General features: G+C 34.2%; 2 protein-coding genes across 5 annotated transcripts in view; one reads left to right on the top strand and one right to left on the bottom strand.

Moving 5' to 3' along the window:
* Positions 1-4302, bottom strand: part of LOC143044692 (annexin A4-like) — a 29985-nt gene extending 25683 nt beyond the window's left edge. For both annotated transcript variants that reach the window (XM_076216760.1, XM_076216761.1), the window contains exons 1-2: positions 4225-4302; positions 1345-1509 (exon numbers count right to left, since the gene is read on the bottom strand). In XM_076216760.1, coding sequence (XP_076072875.1) covers positions 1345-1491 — 147 coding nt within the window. In that variant the 5' untranslated portion in view covers positions 1492-1509; positions 4225-4302. The remainder of the gene's footprint in view (positions 1-1344; positions 1510-4224) is intronic.
* Positions 4242-19625, top strand: LOC143044693 (protein FAM241B-like). 3 transcript variants are annotated; one of them, XM_076216764.1, is made up of 3 exons: positions 4242-4330; positions 7753-7869; positions 17839-19625. In XM_076216764.1, the coding sequence occupies exons 2-3, from the start codon at positions 7765-7767 to the stop codon at positions 18157-18159; spliced, it is 426 nt and encodes a 141-aa protein (XP_076072879.1). In that variant the 5' UTR covers positions 4242-4330; positions 7753-7764; the 3' UTR covers positions 18160-19625. The 3 variants fall into 3 exon arrangements, with proteins under 3 accessions (XP_076072879.1, XP_076072878.1, XP_076072877.1); XM_076216763.1 differs by lacking the exon at positions 4242-4330 and adding an exon at positions 4851-4943; XM_076216762.1 differs by lacking the exon at positions 4242-4330 and adding an exon at positions 4851-4979.

Below are 19625 nucleotides of genomic sequence, written 5' to 3'. Positions count from 1 at the left end.
GCAGCTTTATACGACTGCAGAGGGTGAACCCTGAACAGTTGGGGCAAGTATGGACACAACATTCAAGCTTGATAAAAACAATTGGTTTGATTGGACATAATATGAGTTTCTGTCACAAAACAAATGTCAAGATCTTACAAATCTATTGCAAAATATTGTGCAATTAAAGACTTCTTCTTCAACCTTTTGAAAAATTTGAAAGTTGAGAAATTTGGAAAGAAATTGAAAACTACTACCACCCCCATTTTTTTGCAATTATTCCAAAACCTGACATTTCTTTATTCATAATTTACAAGTAGTATAAGGGAGGTAAATCTGAACATAGCCAACATTGTATGTTAAAGGTTTTTGAATTACCTCCCTTACAGTGCTTTTAAATTGTCCTAATTGTCCATTGACCAGAAAAACCTAGTTTTTCCCCTTTTTTTTCCTTGCTTATTTTGGGCCTTCTTTTTGGACCCTAATCCCTAAACTTATGGAACTATAAAATACAAAATCAATCCCAACCTTTCTTAAGTGGTATATATTGAACCTTCTAGTAAAAATTTATAAAGATCCATTCACTAAAACAAAAGTAATTGTCTGGAAACTAAATGCGTCTTCGGACGATGACGACGACGACAACATGATACCATTATACGACGCAAATTTGGTCCAATTCCTAAATGGTTGGGACCATCATCCCCAAAATCGATCCCAATTTTCCTCTTGTGATATAGAACCTTCTGAAAAAAGTTCATAAAGATCTATTCACTTAAACTAAAGTTATTATCCCGAAACCAATGTGTCTTCGAACGACGCAGACTACATGGACAACAATGCATACGACGACATCATCATACCATTATACGATCCCATAAAATTTTGGGGTCGTATAAAAACTACATTTTTTGTAGTGCATATGATCAATACATGACCATATATACCATGTATACATTGTACACATGGTATAGCATGACTTTTTCAACTTTTCATAAATTCCAGGAAAAAAACATACAAAATGTGAAATATACAGTAGCTATAGATGTTTGACAATGTGCATGAATATTTGGTAATTTTCTTTTATGAAATTTCTGTAGATCATCAAATATTATCATGATTATGTGTACACACTTTTCTTTAATTTGTGAGACAAATATTCCTTGCATGTAAAATCTACATTTTTTGTATGTACATATACTTTTTCAGTAATTGTAATCAATGTTTCACAGCAAATCTCAAATTGAGAATGGAAAGGGAAATATGTCAAAGAAACAACAACCCAACCAAAGAGCAGATAATTACTGAAGGCCACAAATGAGTCTTCAACGCAGAGAGAAACTCAGAAAATCCATCATGGCATACCTTTTTCATCATCTTTCTCTGCTTTTTCATCATTTTCCGCTGATCTTTTGGAAGATGTTTATAACTCTCATCATCAGAGCTAGATGAACTTGAACTACTGCTTGAACTGGATCTGTGCCCATGCTTATTTTTTTTATGTTTTCCCATTGTTGTCTATCTTGATATCTGTAAAATATGAAACATTTGCATGTTTTATTTATGAATCTCAATCAAAATTTCTATTTGATGATTATTTGTCAGTGTTTGTCACAGGTTTTCTCGATACATATAAATTTCAATTTTCAGTAAGGGAGCTACCATTTGATTTTTAAGGGGGAAGGGCTAGGATGAAAACAAATATAATGAATTGTTAAATTTTTTTGTAAAGTACATGTAGAAATATTTTGTCATATAATTATAAAATTACCATTATGTATATGTAACACTCCCAAACGTGTCCTTCCCCCCCCCCCCCTCCCCCCAAATGTGTCTGTTCTCCCCAGACGTGTCCATAATATTTGATATTCCTCAAACGTGTCCCCTAATTGATATTCGCCAAAACGTGTCCACTTTCACACGACAGAACGTCTCACGTCTTTTAGCGCTAATACATGCCTGGCCGTCCCAAATCAATAAAGTTGATTATTGTCCAGTTGCAAGCATTTCATGCACATTTTTAGCAAGCATACATATAATTCTTGTACTGTTAAATTAATTGTTTACTATGTAAATTATTTTGTACTAATAAACTTGGTTGATGCCTTTTATATTCATCCAAATATTGCATGTTTTTTTTCCAGCAGAATTGGCTTCCCTTCTTTCTACAGTTCTGATATTTTAAAAGCTCCTAAAACATGTAAAATCATAAACTGGTTATCATTTTTTTTTAAATAAATTTCAGGTTTCCAACATTACTAAAGACACACGAACAAGAGACATAACGTCCAGTGCCAAATATTTCATGCATTATTTGATTGATATCATGTTAGCAATAAATGCATTTGTCATTTTGGGGGCCTTTTAAAGCTTACTATGCGGATGGGCTTTGCTCATTGTTGACGGCTGTACTGTCATCTATACTAGTAGCTGTCAATTTATGTGTCATTTGGTCCCTTGCGGAGAGTTGTCTCATTGGCAATCATACCACATCTTCTTTTTTATACTGAAGTTAGGTTCTTTTATTATACGGGGACTTTAAGATTGGGCATAAATTTTTTTCAGTTATTCGGGATTAAAACAGTCTAGTTTGGATTTTAATATATAAAAAAATAAGAGTTAGTAGAAAATGATTATTTTATGACTTCATGTTAAAAATGCACAAAGAATGGGACATTCTCCCTACACAAGTTATCTGATTTAATATCTACAATTTAACTTAGCATATACATGCAATATAGCAGAACAAAAGCCCCCAATTTTACTCAGGTTACACTGTCGGTTTAGAAAAAAAGTTATTTTTCTATTTTTCAATGAATTAGTAAAATGAGTATTTATTTACAGCAATAACCAAATAACCCACGTATTTATAATATTGACACGAATGATAATTCCAGTAAAAAAGAAAACATATGGACTGATCTGGGGGATTGGACACGTTTGGGTGCTTAAAAAAATGACACGCTTAGGCGCTGTTTTACAACTAGACATGTTTTGCAGTTCAGTGATGTCTATGTTGAGTCGTGGACACGTTTGGGGGAATTGAACACGTTTGGGGGGAAGGACACGTTTCTGAGTGTTACATATATATGTTATAAGTGTGCTTTTACTGGCAAGTCAGTACATTGCAACTGCTAGTTCAAGTTGTTCTTTGTTAATTTATGTATCATTGTCATTTTGCTTAGTTTCTATTGTTAAATATTATGACATCGGACTTGGATTTCTAATAAACTGAGTTTTACTGTTTGTATTGCTATGTGTTTCTTTATTATACAATTGGTTTTAAAAGCTCTTCAGACATGTCAGAGCTTAAGTTTGTATTGCTAATACAAACTTCAACTGATCGGGCAGAGCTTACGTTATATTTGCATAAGGACAGTCTATTTGAAGATGTGTGTGATAAGGATGATGGCCATTATAATTATAATTGATTTCAAATCATCTATCAGTGTCACCAAACGGATATAGAAATGAACTGAGTGTATGATATGGGACGAATAACTTGACACTTCATTGATGAGTTTATCCCGACACACCTGTCTATAGATAGACTGGTCTTACATGTAATTAGGCGAACCGGTTAAACCCGCCCAGTCAAGTGAAATAAATCAATTCATACTTGTATTGCATATACCACCTTTAAATAAAGCTTTACATCTTGTGTCAGGGGTGGATCCAGCCATTTTAAAAAAAAAAGGGGGGGCAGACCATTCATTAGGAGGTGGTACCCGGTACTTTTACCCTCCTATGCTATTGACAAGTACCGCCTAAATGTAGGAATTTTTATATAAGATATTCATGGAATAAATTGAAAAGTACCACCTAGAAACGTTAAACGTACCAGTCAACAAGAAAGATAATGACACACCTGGGGGGGGGGGGGGTCCCAACCCAGAGTAAAAAGGGGGGGTCCAACTACATGTATATATGCTCCCATTCAAATGCATTGAACGTCCAAACAAAAGGGGGGTTTCAATAATGTGCTAATATTTTGCTTTTTGTAACATGTGTAATATTTTATTTTTGCATGTTTTACAAACAAAGAAACAAAGTCTATTTATGAAGTTTATGTAGCTTGCCTAACACTGTCATGACTGTCACTACAGTGACATTATTGGTAAAATAAAACAATGTCTTTTTAAAAAATGTAGTGATTGACATGCATAAAAAAGGAACAATAAAACATCTGCACTATAGGTTATTTAACTGTGGAATTGGGTGGATTAACAGGACATTTAAACAAACCAAATTAGTAGAATGTTCAACCCGGAAATTGCTCTCTAATAAAGAAGGCGCAAATCCCACTGATATGTAAACTTCCGGTGTATTATTGTACGTGGTTGAGAATCAGGTAAATGTGATGGATAAAAGTAACTGGGTTATAGCTCACGACGCAAAAATAGACTTAACACTTTTAGAATTAAGCATTGAGTGTAGAATACATGTCCACCCGATCCGAATTGGAAACAAGATGATTCGCTCATGAAGACTTCGTTTCGGCCTCCACAGGACTACACAAAAAAATAAATCCAAATAAAGCAGCTGGACCAGATAATATAAAACCTAAACTACTCAACGAACTGGCCTCAGAAATAGCCCCAATCCTTACAATCATTTTCAAAACATCAATAGAAACTGGGGATGTACCAAATGACTGGAGAAATGCGAACGTACATGTAACACAAGTATTCATGAAAGGAGAAAGATATGAAGCAGAAAACTATAGACCAATCTCTCCAACTTGTATCTGCTGCAAACTAATAGAGCATATAGTTACAAGTCATATCATGAAACATGCTGATCAACATCAAATCCTCTATCCGTTACAACATTGTTTCCATACATTAGTTAACGCTTGTGTGAAACCCAACTAATCAAATTCGTGGATGACATCACTAAATTATATGAGTGCAGGTAAACAGACAGATGTTCTTATAATGGATTTCTCAAAGGCATTTGACAAAGTAGGTCATAGTCTCCTGGTACACAAACTAAAACAGGTAAAACCAATAGATGGATTGCTAGCTTCTTATCCCATCGGACGCAAGCAGTAGTAGTGCATGGAGAGAGCTCATCACATATTGATATAGAATCTGGAGTTCCCCAAGGTTCTGTTCTTGGTCCTGTATTATTCTTGTTCTACATCAACGACATGCCAGACATTTGCCAAATGGGATCAAATCCACTGTCCGCCTATTTGCTGATGACACAATATAGCATATCTTACCATCTCATCTGACAAAGATTCAAACGACCTCCAGAGCAACCTAGACAAATTGGGAACATGGGAAGTCAAATGACAAAATGGGGGTAGGGGTGGGGGAGGGGGTCTGTATGCGCACCTTAGTCATGGCATTATAATCAACCTGTTGCAATTGATTGTGGCCATTATTAGGCAGAAGCACAACTTTGGCATACTCAGGACTACACAGCTTTGGCCATGTACATGTAAAAAACGCTTTCAAGCTGTGAACTAATACACTATTTCTTTCTTTTTGTTTCTCTTTTCTACTTGACTGCCATAGGAGGCAACTGTCAACATCTGCCTGTATCTGTATGAATACATTGTCGATACAAATACTGTCTTTAATATAACTGATTTATTGACTGGGAGTAAGAGCGGATTTGAAGCTCTGTTCGCTTGATGGGTGCACTACAGTGTTGTCTAGCAGAGTTGTTCTTTACTTGCTTTTCCACAATATTTGTAACTTGGTATTCTTGGAATTTATTGGTAGTTATATTTCTCGTAGAACATGTTTTTTTTTTTGAGAAATTTGACTGGACAGTCTGGTTCAATAGAGGGAATCAGCCCCTCAACCACTTTGTACATAAATGTTAACTTCTGCAAGCATTTTTGAGACACATCTGTCCTCTCTTGACTTGTAATCTCTGGTGATAAATCTTGCTGCTTGACGTTGTATCCTTTCAAGCTTATTTATAAAAATGTATGTTTGTTGCTGTGTTGGGGTCCCATACTATGGCTCCATATTCCATAGACATAGTTGATCTGACGAGCGAGATGTAAGCTGTTGTTTTGCAATCTTGTGGGTAGTATTTCAAATTTCTTCTTAGAAAGCCTAGTGTTGAATTTGCTTTCTTTGCCACATTTGATATGTTGGTGGTCCATTTAAGGTCTTCCGAAATTTTTAGGCCTGGGACTGGGTATGGGTTATGCTGGACTTGTTGAAGTATATGTGTCCATTTAAACTGTAGAATTTATGGCTGTTGTTTCTGATGCTTAGGTTGTAGCATTTTTTGGCATTAAACCGCATTCCCCAGTTATTAGCCCATTTTTCTAGGTTTTTGAGGTCTTCTTGGAAGTATGTCATAGTCTTTCTGGGATTTCACTGTTCTGTAAAGAAGGCAGTCATCAGCGAAAAGGTCTGATGGTCAACATGTCTCCATGTAATCTAAGGATCTTCACAAAAAGTGACATTTATAGCAAACAAAAGGGAAGCAAATTAACTCATACAATTGTAAACTCATACTACGTCAACTCGTACTACATTTTAACATAAACTTGTACCATTCAGAACCCATACCACTGCAAAGTGGGTCTCATTTGGGTCGTAGTGTGAGGAAGTCCAAATAATCATGTCTGCTGTGGCCAGTGTGGGTATTTTTCGATTTTGACTGGTTTTTTATCCCACATTAACGCAGAAAGGCGTCCCAGACCAAAAATTAAAATAGTCTTGCCTGACGTCACAATTATTTGAACTAAGTGTGAGGGTAACACTAATGACAAAATAACACCGTTATTATCCGAATAATTAACACTTGTAATGACCGAATAATGCTTGAAATTTTAATATTAGCACATGTTGGTGACTGTTAAACATTGATTTTTAAATGATAGTATATTATAAGTGTATTGGATTTATACTTAAAAATGATTTGCAGCAAGCAGGTAAGTTCATAAAGATCGTAATAAATATCACTGATTATTCCCTATTGTTAAAATTTTAGTAAGTTTTTCTATATGAATGGGATTTTGAATAAAAAATCATATTTACCTGCGGAAAAAGTATATTCAAAGCACAAAACATTGTGTGCTTTTACATGCATAATTTTGGTAAAAAAAAAGTTTGATGTACAATTGGTTTTGGTAAATAATTGCCATTAATTCATTTCTCCCGGAATATGGAATAAAACAATTACTGTCTTTTGTTTCGGTAAATATGTGGTTTAATTGACTTTTGGCCTCAGTGAATATCAGTTTTGCAAAAGTCAATAAAACTACATATTTACCTTATCAAAAGACACTTGAAAGTAGAATAATTTGAAAGCGTGAAAATGGGAAACAATCATGACAAAAATAATAAACAGTTGAAATAGGAGTGCCAGGAAAAGAGTTCAACTTGGTATACATAATTCCTTATTTACACACCATTTGAATGCATTTAAATAAGTTGGTACAAGTTGACAATGGTATGAATTTGCCTTGGTACGAGTAAGCAGTGGTACAGTTTGGTTTAAGTGGTATGAGTCGACATTGGTACGAGATAACTACATGTATATTTCCAAAAGGTGACAGTCTTGTTTTCAAAATGATCAATTAAATCACAGCAGTTTGAATACTTAGCAATAACAGTGTATAAATATAGAAAATAGACACTATATCAAACTAGACTTTATTGTCATTGTCATGACAGATATTGGTTGCCCCAGCAAATTTTCATTTTTTAACGAATCCATCTTAAAATATTTTCATGATGATGATTGATGAACAATCAAAAAGTAAAGAAATTTTATAATGTCTGTATCATATTTCAGATATATCACGTCATGGTAAAAATTTTAAGTAATGGTGATATAGTACCAGATGATGATCCAAGGGCACAACAGAGTTCATCAAGATCTAGCAGGCCTACTTCAGCAAGACCAAGACAGGTGAGTTAAATTGGTACCACTCCTGTATCTAGTGGCGCTGCTTCAACAAGATCTAGATAGTCTTGCTACAATCATTGTATTGAATAATTCAACATTACTGAAATTCAGATACTCATCATGCTCATAATTTGATTTAATGCTGAGTTTTGGCATTGCATTGCCTGGTATTATTTGTAAAATATGAAAAAATTGTGTCTTATTAATTCATGTAATTCTGGAAACAAAAAGTTTAACAAACAAAAAATGAAAATCTACATATATATGAAATTACAAAATGCTCTTTAGGCAGAAACCATTTGATTTTCTGGGGGGGGGGCTATGGTTTTCTTTTCTGGACAAATTTTTTTTTCGCCTGTGGCGAAAAACAATCTATTTTTTTCGTGACAAGTCGAAAACAATTTTTTTCTTTCAATTTTAGCATTACATATAGTGGCAGCTGAGGGTGAAACAAACAATTTTTTTTTCTCAGAATCAAAAACAAATTATTTTTTTCTCCAAAAACTGGAAACAAACTTTTTTTCCAAAAAAAAACATAGCCCCCCCCCCCCCCCCAGAAAATCAAAAGGTTGCTGCCTTAGTAAAAAAAAAAAAAAATGTTCAAAATATAAATATGTATGAAAGGGAAAGGGTTAATATTGAAATAAAGAAATAAATTTGTTTACATGCGGTAATCATGGTAATGGTTATAAATTATGAGTTTGATCGAAAGTTGTCTCATACCAAATCTTCTTATATCTAAGTACATCCAAAAGTTCAATTATTCTATCTACTTGGAAGACATTTTGTGTTTTTTTACAACCACCTTTTCATATGACCGCAAAAATTGAAAATTTTTTGGTCGTATATTGGTATGACGTTGGCGTCATCGTCATCGTCGTCGTCCGAAGACATTTGGTTTTCGCACTCTAACTTTAGTATTTATAAGTAAATAGAAATCTATGAAATTTAAACACAAGGTGTATGACCACAAAAGGAAATTTGGGATTGAATTTGGGAGTTTTGGTCCCAACAGTTAAGGAATTAGGGACCAAAAAAAGGTCCCAAATAAGCATTTTTCTTGGTTTTTGCACAATTACTTTAGTATAAGTAAATAGAAATCTATGAAATTTTAACACAAGGTTTATGACCACAAAAGGAAGGTTTGGATTGATTTTGGGAGTTTTGGTCCCAACAGTTTAGGAATTATGGGCCAAAAAGGTCCAAAATTAAACTTTGTTTGATTTCATCAAAAAATGAATTATTGGCATGGGGTTCTTTAATATGCCAAATCTAAACGTGTATTCAGATTGTTAATTTTTGGTCCTGTTTTCAAATTGGTCTTAAGCTACATTAAGGTCCAAAGGGTCCAAAATTAAACTTAGCTTGACTTTAGGGCTATCCTAAGTGACACACACTCCAAGTAACTAGATGCTTTTAGTATTGGAGCGTGAAATTTTAGAGAGCATCAAATTCTTGGAGTGTGATCAAACACAGACAACGAGAGAGGGCGGGAGGGGGGGAACAAAATAGTAGTCGATAGTTCGTACTCTAACGAACAAGAACTTCATCAAACCAACAAGCTGGGCCAACAAACGAATGCTATCTCAGAGAAAGAGAAAAATTCAACCACCATCCTTAGATCAACTGCATCTCGAAATATGATTTAAATCTAAAGGTCTCGTGACTTCTCGTGAGATGTCGCTTAGGATACAGGGCTATCATAAGTGACACCACACTCCAAGTAACTAGATGCTTTTAGTATTGGAGCGTGAAATTTCAGTTCGCATATCCATACTCTCAAGATTGTTACCATTGGAGCAAATCCCTATCCGTCCATCATACCTTATGAACTATTAATCCCAAAACTCACAAAAAACAAAACCCAAAACTAACCAAAACTAATTCTTTAATATATGTGAAAGACAAAACCATGATATTTATAGTCGTTTCCTTCGTAAACTGTAACGCCTAATCTGGTAATCATTATATGCCGTATTGTCTGATAATTGTCTCATTGCCGATTACTCCACATTTATTATTATCAGTAAGTAAATAAATACAAAATTAACAAATTCAAATTTATTCATATATATACAAATATTCAGTAAACGTTAAATACAATACACTGAAAACTATTTTAATACAAATAACACACTCTTGAAAAATGAGAAGTTAGAGAAATGCTGAAAGCAATTTGGTTGTGTCACCCACTTCGTCAAATGCTCTCTCAGCTGTTTGAGGTGAACGAGCAATTTCCTTAAAAAGGGAACCTACAGAGTTGTCTACAAAGTTGTTTATCCTAGAGTATCTATCATAACTGTTTTGGCTAATACAAAAGGCTTATCTATGACCCACAGGTTCAAAAAACGCTCATCATGACAGAGCCTAGGTTTGGTTACATCTTAAGTAAGGGGCATTACCAAATGAGGGGGGTCACAACAACCAACTCTACCCCATACATATAGATCCATTTCTGACACGATCTAAAAGAGTCAACTTAATAAATTCAACATGGTTCTTACAGTTAAGTGCATTGTCAAAATACATACAAGGTGGCGTAGCTGAGTCATACATTTTCCCTTTAAAATTGCCTTTGAAATGCCTGAAATAATTTTAATAGTAACCCCATTTTCTAACCATTCTAAAACTTCTGCAGAAGGATTAAGTTCCCGACAAGCTTCTAAATGTTTGTGCAGATTTCCTGTGATAAAGGATTCTGGCTGTCTAAAAGGTAGATTTTCTACATCAAAAATACTATTTTCTGCTACTTCTGCGCGGGGAACGGAAAATGGATGTAGGAGAACTCTTCCTCTGTAATCCACCCAAACTTCTTCGTTTTCTTTAAAATCAATACTGCTAGGGTCAAATAATGACTTCATTTCCCATTCAGATAAATCAAATTTCATTCTCTTTGGACTATAATCCTAAAATGAAAAAATTACAGAGAAAAAATTCCCCGACCTCCATTCCGCGTGACTAACAATAAGCCACTAAGGATTAGATTCCCATGGAATGAATGTCAGAAAACTTTGAAACCTTACGAAATTTTTACGGAAAAACAAAACTACTCCTTGTTCAACTTCGGACAACGAGTTCACGTGATGGCCATTCTCCTTATAGAAGAAACAAACGCCCCCAGTTCTCCTTTTGAATCTAGGGCGAAAACCTGGGTTTCGCATCATACTTGAATCACCGAAAGGAAAAGCAGCGGGACCATTTACCGGGAAACAATTACCATAACCTACAGGATTACCATAACCTACAGAAAACGGATTATAAGGGAACGCTGGGCAAGGATATGGAAAAGCTGACGGACCTGACACACTTTGAATAGGCATTTGGTTACAACCCTTGCTATCAACCTTCTCATCAGTTTTCTCATTTTTCCTAGCATTCCTTTGCCATTCAGCAATAGTAGCTGAAATCTTTTTATCTTCTGAAGACCCAAGCAATTTTAAACACAAATTAGAAATGTCATCATGATTTTCAAATTGTCTACAAGCCTGCAAGGTCTTACTAAAGAAATCAGCCTCTGGGTGACTTGCTTTATTAAAACACTCAACCAAAAACCCTAATGCAGCTATAAGAACGCTTGGTGGCGTCAAATTTGGCCTCCTGGCCAAAGCTCTAACACTTTTTAATGCTTCTGTAACTTTATCCGAAATTTGCTGATTTCTTAAATTGTCAAAACTGTTTTCCATTTTCCGAAGTCTTCCCTCAAGATCAGAACTAGTTTTAGTGGATGTAGAAATACTATCCGGGGTATTTTGAATTTGTGGCCCCTGGTCACCAGCCATTGGTGTAGCAGGTCTAGTAGTAGATGCAGCAGATGCAGCAGATGTCGATGCTCCTGAAAGATCCATATCAATTTTTTACATTCATTAACCAAGATAACTAATATACCAATATTAAACACCAAAAGCTAATAATCTTACAATTATAACCTAAAAATATTCATTTCGGCTAAGTGTACTTCATTGACATAAAAAGATTATTATTGTGAGCATGACATTTTCCCCAATTTTCAATTCAAGCAACACTGATGAGAATTTACTATTCAAAATATTGATTATCTGGCAACCTTTTAAAAATAAATTGGCATACACTGAAAATTGCAAGTGCACTACAATGTAGTTTCCCCAGTAAACATCTTTCTACAAGTTCGAAATCGAACACACAATTTGGTTATGATAGATTAAGAAGTACACAGAACGTACTAGACAGAAAAGCTTCTGACGTTTTTTCGTCCAATCGATTGCAGGTTTTATTACATGCACATCTCCCCTTTATGCCTTTATTTTTGTAAGTTATTGAAATTTATATATATATATTCTTGTCCAAAACGAATGAGAAAAATTGCACCCATGTCACACTTGATCAAGAGTAGTTTAAGATGAACCCTTGGGGCCGCCAATCAAATTGGCATAAAGAATGGCTTAATGCATGAGTTGTAAACCGTTCTCTAAATTTACGTCTTTCCCGGCTAGCATCAGAACATCCTTAAAAGATTCTGCCGTAAATTTCTTAAACTCTATTGACAGCTCATCAAGGGAATAGTTGTTCAACGGATGATCTTGTTTAAGACGTGCCATGTTTTCTACCAGAACGTCATCATCCGTGGATTTGAAATCCAAGATCATAGGCAATAGACCTTTCCCCACTAGTGTATGTCTAGGCTTTAATATCAAGTGTGGCTCAGCCATCTACAAAATATAATATATTCCATAAAAACGAATATATATATATATATATAAAAGAAACAGCTAAATATGACAAAATGTCAACTCAGATTAAAAGATAAACCCACACTACAAACATAATACTTATATATCACTATGGAAAGTGCCGTCAACCCATTCAATCATTTCAATACCACCCGTCACGTGACACCTGTCAAATTATACCGGTAGCACCTATTATCAAAATTGATTATAATTACCTCAAATAAAATGAAATAACATCATGTTCTGTATGGAGCCCACAAATGATTGGCTGAATTCGCTTTATAATAATTAAAACTAAGTGGTAGTTATTCTTCTATCTAAAACCCGCTAAACAAAAATAAAACTCATTCATGAACATCATTAGCTATCGAGCGCACCTTAAATTTAGCAACAAACTTGCGTAATTACCTTTTACACTTTAAATATTTCACAGAAAGTTCACCTGTTCAATCAGTGCAATAAAATCAATACTGACCTATCTGAGTCAATGAACTGACGAAACATGTTTATTCATTGTGACTAAAATATGCTAAATAGGAAAACTTCTCAAATCGTACACATCATATAATAATAGCATATCAAATGTTATATCTTCAAATCACATAATAAAATCATAATTCAAACTGACTAAATAGGGAATAAATAGATCCAACTTTAAACGCACGGACGAAGCAAAAGGCGGGAAACCGGCGAAACACGTACCTCATCTCAGTAAAAAATTCTGTTTTCAACAAAATAAAGTCAACCAGCCCATTAAATGTAACCAAATTACACCGTGTTTCGAGGAAAATGACGACATCGTCAAAAACAATAAATGTAAATTGGATGGTAATCCTTAAATTAAACACGACAAACTAAGTTCGCTCTCTTAAGTGAGAGACCAACATCATAAAATTAGTCTATAGGACCAGCATCATATAACCCAAAGACAACACATGTCTGTTCTCAAATAAGAAAGGATGAGCACCATCCTAAATAACAAGCCAACAAATGTCCGTTCAAATGAATAGGACCACCGTCCTTAAAAAATTCCGGCGGACGACACCATCCGTTCCCATAACAGAATAAAATAAATGAAAATGTAGACCATCTGCTAAATAGGACCACCGTCCTTTAAAAAATTCCGACGGACGACATCATCCGTTCCCATAACAGAATAAAATAAATAAAAATGCAGACCATCTGCTAAATAGGACCACCGTCCTTTAAAAAATTCCGACAGACGACACCATCCGTTCCCATAACAGAATTAAATAAATGAAATGCAGACGACACCATCTGCCTAAAATTATATTAACCATATAAATATAATAAAATATACTTACATTGAACCGATAAATGAAAACTCGGATATCTTTCGTATATAAGGGAGCTACCATTTGATTTTTATGGGGGGGCTAGGATGAAAAATTTTGTCCTGCATTTTTTTTTTAGCTGTAATCTCTGTCCTGCCTTTTTATTTTTCACTCTGTTCGGTCCTGCCTTTTTTTTTTTTAGTTTATCCTGACTTTTTTTTACCTAAATTGTCTTCCTGACTTTTTTTTTTTTGCAAGTGTCTCATCCTGCCTTTTTTTTTTACTCAAAACTCCTGTCCTGCCTATTTTTTTCAAATTTCATCCTAGCCCCCCCATAAAAATCAAATGGTAGCTCCCTAAAATAAAGCACGTTCTGAACGAGCAGGGGAAAATATCTTTAAAGGGAGGACAGAGGCACGTCTGTCCTCGATGACTGCAGCTCGAAATATGATTTAAATCTAAAGGTCTCGTGACTTCTCTTGAGATGACGCTTGGGAGATAACAAAAATTGAAACCTTGGGGTTCTTTGATATGCTGAATTTAAACATGTACTTAAATTTTTGATTATGGACCAAGTTTTCAAGTTGTTCTAAGTCAGGGTCCAAAATTATTATATTAAGTATTGTGCAATAGCAAGAAAGTTTCAATTGCACAGTATTGCACAATATCAAGAAATCTTCAATTGCACAGTATTGTGCAGTAGCAAGAAATGTTCAATTGCACAGTATTGTGCAATAGCAAGAAATCTTCAATTGCACAGTATTGTGCAATAGCAAGAAATCTTCAATTTCACAAGCCTCGGTCACACCTGAGACTACTATAACTATGTGTTATAGTAGTCTCAGGTCACACCTTACCGGATAGCAGAAACGGACGCCTAACGGATGAAAATAATAGTTGTCCGTTGACAAAATTGTTATCCGTTGGGAGTCCGTTGATGTACTGACCGAATAAAACGGACGTGTAACGGATGCATAACGGACACACACCGGATATGCAACGTACGAGAAACGGACACGTACCGGACAGAACGTATGTCGAACGTACATCCAACAGACGAGTACCGCATAAAACGGACAGCTAACGGAAGCGTACCGGATAAAACGGATGAACAAGATATACGGAAAAATCAAAGGCGACAATAATAAAACATGTAAATCGCATAAGTATTCAAAATGTTTCTGTGTTACAGGTTTTTTGGTTTGTTCTTCAAAATTCCACCAAAGGGCAGTGTCTGCCCTGAATAAGAACTGCTTGATTGTGAAGACGTGCCCATACTCTAAGGTCAATTATGAATAATAAGAATTCATGAATCTTAAGAAATCTGACATACCAATAATGGGCATTTCTGACGCAAAATTTTCAATTGGCATTTATCCGTTTCAGATCCGTTCATCATCCGTTTTATCCGTAATACGTACGGTAGAAGTCCGTTTCTCATCCGTTCAACATCCGTTAAACGTCCGGTAGAAGTCCGTTGGTGAATTTATCTTCCAGACCTCCAACGGATGTATAACGGACACATAACGGATACAAAACGGAAACAAAACGGACGAGTACCGTACAAAACGCACGCCTAACGGACGTTCAACGGACATTTTATCCGTTGAACGTCCGTTCAAAGTTTTGAACATGCACAAAATTTTCCACCGGACAGAACGGACGTCGACGGATAAAACGTACGCTTAACGGACATGCAACGGATATGGACGGACGTCTAACGGATAAGAACGGACGTCTAACGGACATGAACGGATTGAAAAAAGTTATCCGTTAGGCGTCCGTTCGAGCTATCCGGTAAGGTGTGACTGAGGCTATGACCAGTATTGTGCAATAGCAAGAAATATCTAATTGCCCAATATTGCGCAATAGCAAGAAATTTTCAATTACACTGTTTTGCGCAATAGCAAGAAATATTCAATTGCACAGTATTGTCCCGTTTTCAAATTGGTCTACATTAAGGATGTACACCTCTGAGGAGCCGAAAATTTCTAGAATTAAACTTTTTTTCTTAACCTGATTTTTGGGTTCATAAGACTGTAACAAAATAATTGGTGAAGAAAAAATCATATGGTGGTGCACTTCTTTTTTCGCTACGGCCCTTTGAAAATGGCCAAATTTGGTGATTTTCCCATTTTTCATCGATTTTTACCTATTTTTGGGCTATTATCGTGAAAAAAATCACAGTTCCACAATTAAAACTTTTTTTCATACTTTCTATAAAGATGAAGTGGACCAATCTAAATAAATTTTACTTAAAAAAACTATAGGTAGGTGTTAATATAAGAAAGTTTTATCATATTTTGACGCTTTTTTGTGTAAAATTTACCATGCTGTCAATTTTCAATTTTTGTGATTTTTCTCAGTTTTAAGAACAAAGTGCATAATATTTCAACTTTTTTGTTATAAATGATTGAAAAAATACATATCTAAGAAATTTGAAAAGATCAAAATAATATGGGATGTACATGATTCTTGTAAAATCATTTTTCGTATCCCTCACCCATTTTCTCAAAATTTTGGCTAAAAATACTGACTTAATTGGTCGTAAAACTTGAAAACTGGATTACTCAAAAACCGTTCATTGTAAATACACAATTTTTTCACAGAGTTATGTTTGATTATTATATTTTTAAAATTCGTTGATATTTTCCACTTGTATCACATGTTTTGGAAATAATTCAAGAACAAGATTTCAACGAGACTGAACGAGACTGAAAAGTCAGAGGAATACATCCTTAAGGTCCAAAGGGTCAAATATTTAACTTTGTTTGATTACAACAAAAATTGAATATATGAGGTTCTTCAATATGCAGAATCTAACCATGTATTTAAATTTTTAATATTTGGGCCCGGTTATCAAATTGGTCTACACTGAGGTCTAAAGGGTCTAAAATTGAACATTATTTGATTTCATCAAAAACTGAATTCTTGGGGTTCTATATATGATATGCTGAATCTAACCATGTATTTAGATTTTGGATATTGGACCATAAAAGGTAAATGTCCAATTTAAAATTTTTAAGTTTTTAAGTTTAAGTCCTAGACCACATTCATTCTGTGTCAGAAACCTATGTTGTGTCAACTATTTAATCACAATCCAAATTTAGAGCTGTATCAAGCTAAAATGTTGTGTCCATACTTGCCCCAACTTTTCAGGGTTCAACCTCTGCAGTCGTATAAAGCTGCGCCCTGCGGAGCATCTAGTTCTGTTTGTAATAAGAAGTATGGATACTTTATATTTTTTTTATTGGTGATGTAGTGAAAATGTCAAGCAAACAGCAACATCAGAACATAATTTAACAAACATAGAAGTCTGTGTCTGCAATTTAGTTATTGAAGTTAAGCATTTATCTGTTGTTTGAATTGATTTATTAACAAAATACATATATTACATTCATAAAATTCTGTAAATCTGTTTTTACTATGGTGAAAATTGGACATGTAAGAAAAGGATCAGTTTTGCTTAAAATCTCACATTGAAAAAATATAGCCTTACGTGAATGCAACATTTCCTAATATTACTCTTAGGCAGCAACCATTTGATTTTCTGGGGGGGGCTATGGTTTTTTTTTCTGCGCAAACTTTTTTTTCGCCTTCGGCAAAGAACAATCTATTTTTTTAGCGACAAACCGAAAACAATTTTTTTCTTTCAATTTTAGCATTACATATAGTGGGAGCTGAGGGTGAAACAAACAATTTTTTTTTTCTCAGGGTCCAAAACAAATTATTTTTTTTTCACCAAAACCTGGAAACAAAACTTTTTTTTCCAAAAAAAACCATAGCGCCCCCCAGAAAATCAAATGGTTGCTGCCTTATTAATCTTGCATTATTTTTTATTGTTCACTACTCCCAATAATAACTGCTTGCAAACATTTATTAAACTACAATACACTATATAGATAATTGTAAAAACACAAATAATCCTAGATTATTGTTATTTTACTCATCTCCTTGATTTTTCTTTCCAGGGGTATGTTCAGCACGACAACAATGCATACCAGCAAGGTCAAGCTGGAGGACAAAGTGTTTCTGTATTTACTGTGGCTAATCAAAAACTGTTAGGCTTTGGACTGCCTAGATTTAATGTTGGACCTTATGTTGTGGAGCCCATTGTATTAGTAGCTTTCGTATTAGCTGGAGTTTTAATGGGCCTTCCTGGACTTATATTTGCAGCATTGTTATTTTTTGTATCACAATGGAGTGGTATAGGTGGGGGAGAAGGAGGAGGAGGGGCAGGCCAGAGGATGGGAGGGGGAAATCAAGGAGGAGGTGGTCATAGACTTGGTTGATAATGCTAGTAATTTATTATAATGTCATCCTGTTTATAACAGATATATTTATTATAAAGATCATGTTATTTGTTAAAGATTTGATACTGTACAAATACTTTGTGTGAAGTTTATAGACATAAATTATCATACATAAATTATCATTTATGTCTCACAGCAAGTCTGACAGGACAAAAAGATTAGAGTACTTGATGATTACTGCCAAGATATTCAAACTGAAAGACATACAACACTTTTGATCCCACAGTGATTTTTATTATGAAAATTTGCGTACAAGCTATTTTTCATCGAGTTAATTCAAATATATAATAAAAATATATATATTCATGTACTACTGTTAGAGATGAATTTAGTGAAAATTTTGGCCTTTCATTTTCTTCAACAAATTTCTATCTTTTGTTTCAAAAGATAAACACATGCAGATTTTTATATGATTAAATATGGAATATCTTAATTTAATGTATTGATTTTAAATTTGCATAATTTTAGACAGAAAAAAACTATTTTTATGTATCTTAATGTGATAAAGATATACATTCAAGCTTAGCTTACAAGGAATTGAATAAGTTGCATTCATTCTTCTTTGCATTTTTATATAAACCATTCAGGAATCCTCTGCTTCTGTTGCAGAAATACACACCTTCAAAAATTTGAAGGCTGAAATTTCATTGGCTGATGTAATAATTTGAAAGGAAAAAAAGTAAAAAGGAGTGTTGTCAGATCCTTGGATATCTAACTGATAAAAAAAATATATCGGTGATTTGTTTATAAAAGTTGATACAAATAATCTTCATACATAATCATCCAAAAGTCATTGTAGAAAAGAGGGATAAATGCACTGATTTTCAAGCTTTTGATTAAACCAGTTGAAAATGAATCTTAATCTAATCTGACATTGTGAAAAATAGCATTTTATGTTATTGATGTAATTATCTCCCCTGTGTCTGTTTCTTATGCCATAAAGAAGATCATGTAATATTCTATTGACAGTTAAGATATCAATTACATTTATTTATTGGGCAACAATGTATTAATGGTAATAGTAAACAGTTGCAAAGTATTACATGTATTCTTATTTCTCAATCAAAAGAAGTACAGATACATTTTTGAGCTTTACTTAATTTTTATCTCTATTATTTTTGGTACATTACTGTGCTGATCCCAAATGCTTAAATACCAAGATCATTTTTAGGTTTCGGCTATATTTTTATTATGCAATTTAAACACCTTACTAGATAACACTTGTAAAAAAACATTTCAATAGAAATAGCATGTTTTGCAAGATGTATGTTATTGTTATTGTACAGCAACAGAAATTCAAGAAATGGGACTGCATCATGAATAGTACTTTGAATACATTTTGAAAAAGAAATGTTTTTTTAAGGAGAAGTTGAATGAAAGAGAAGTAAATCATTTTTTACATTGTATTGTGCAATAATAAACTGTAAATAAAATTTGATACCATA

Source organism: Mytilus galloprovincialis, chromosome 9 (assembly GCF_965363235.1).
Source record: "Mytilus galloprovincialis chromosome 9, xbMytGall1.hap1.1, whole genome shotgun sequence".
In the NCBI taxonomy this organism is placed as follows: domain Eukaryota; kingdom Metazoa; phylum Mollusca; class Bivalvia; order Mytilida; family Mytilidae; genus Mytilus; species Mytilus galloprovincialis.
This window is presented reverse-complemented; position numbering and strand designations above follow the sequence as displayed.

Excerpts from the sequence above, each read along its gene's own strand:
- LOC143044693 (XM_076216762.1), top strand. The coding sequence starts at position 4,866 with ATGACATCACTAAATTATATGAGTGCAGGTAAACAGACAGATGTTCTT. Across the intron at positions 4,980-7,752 it reads TGGTACACAAACTAAAACAG|ATATATCACGTCATGGTAAA; the intron begins GTAAAACCAATA and ends ATCATATTTCAG. Across the intron at positions 7,870-17,838 it reads CTTCAGCAAGACCAAGACAG|GGGTATGTTCAGCACGACAA; the intron begins GTGAGTTAAATT and ends TTTTCTTTCCAG.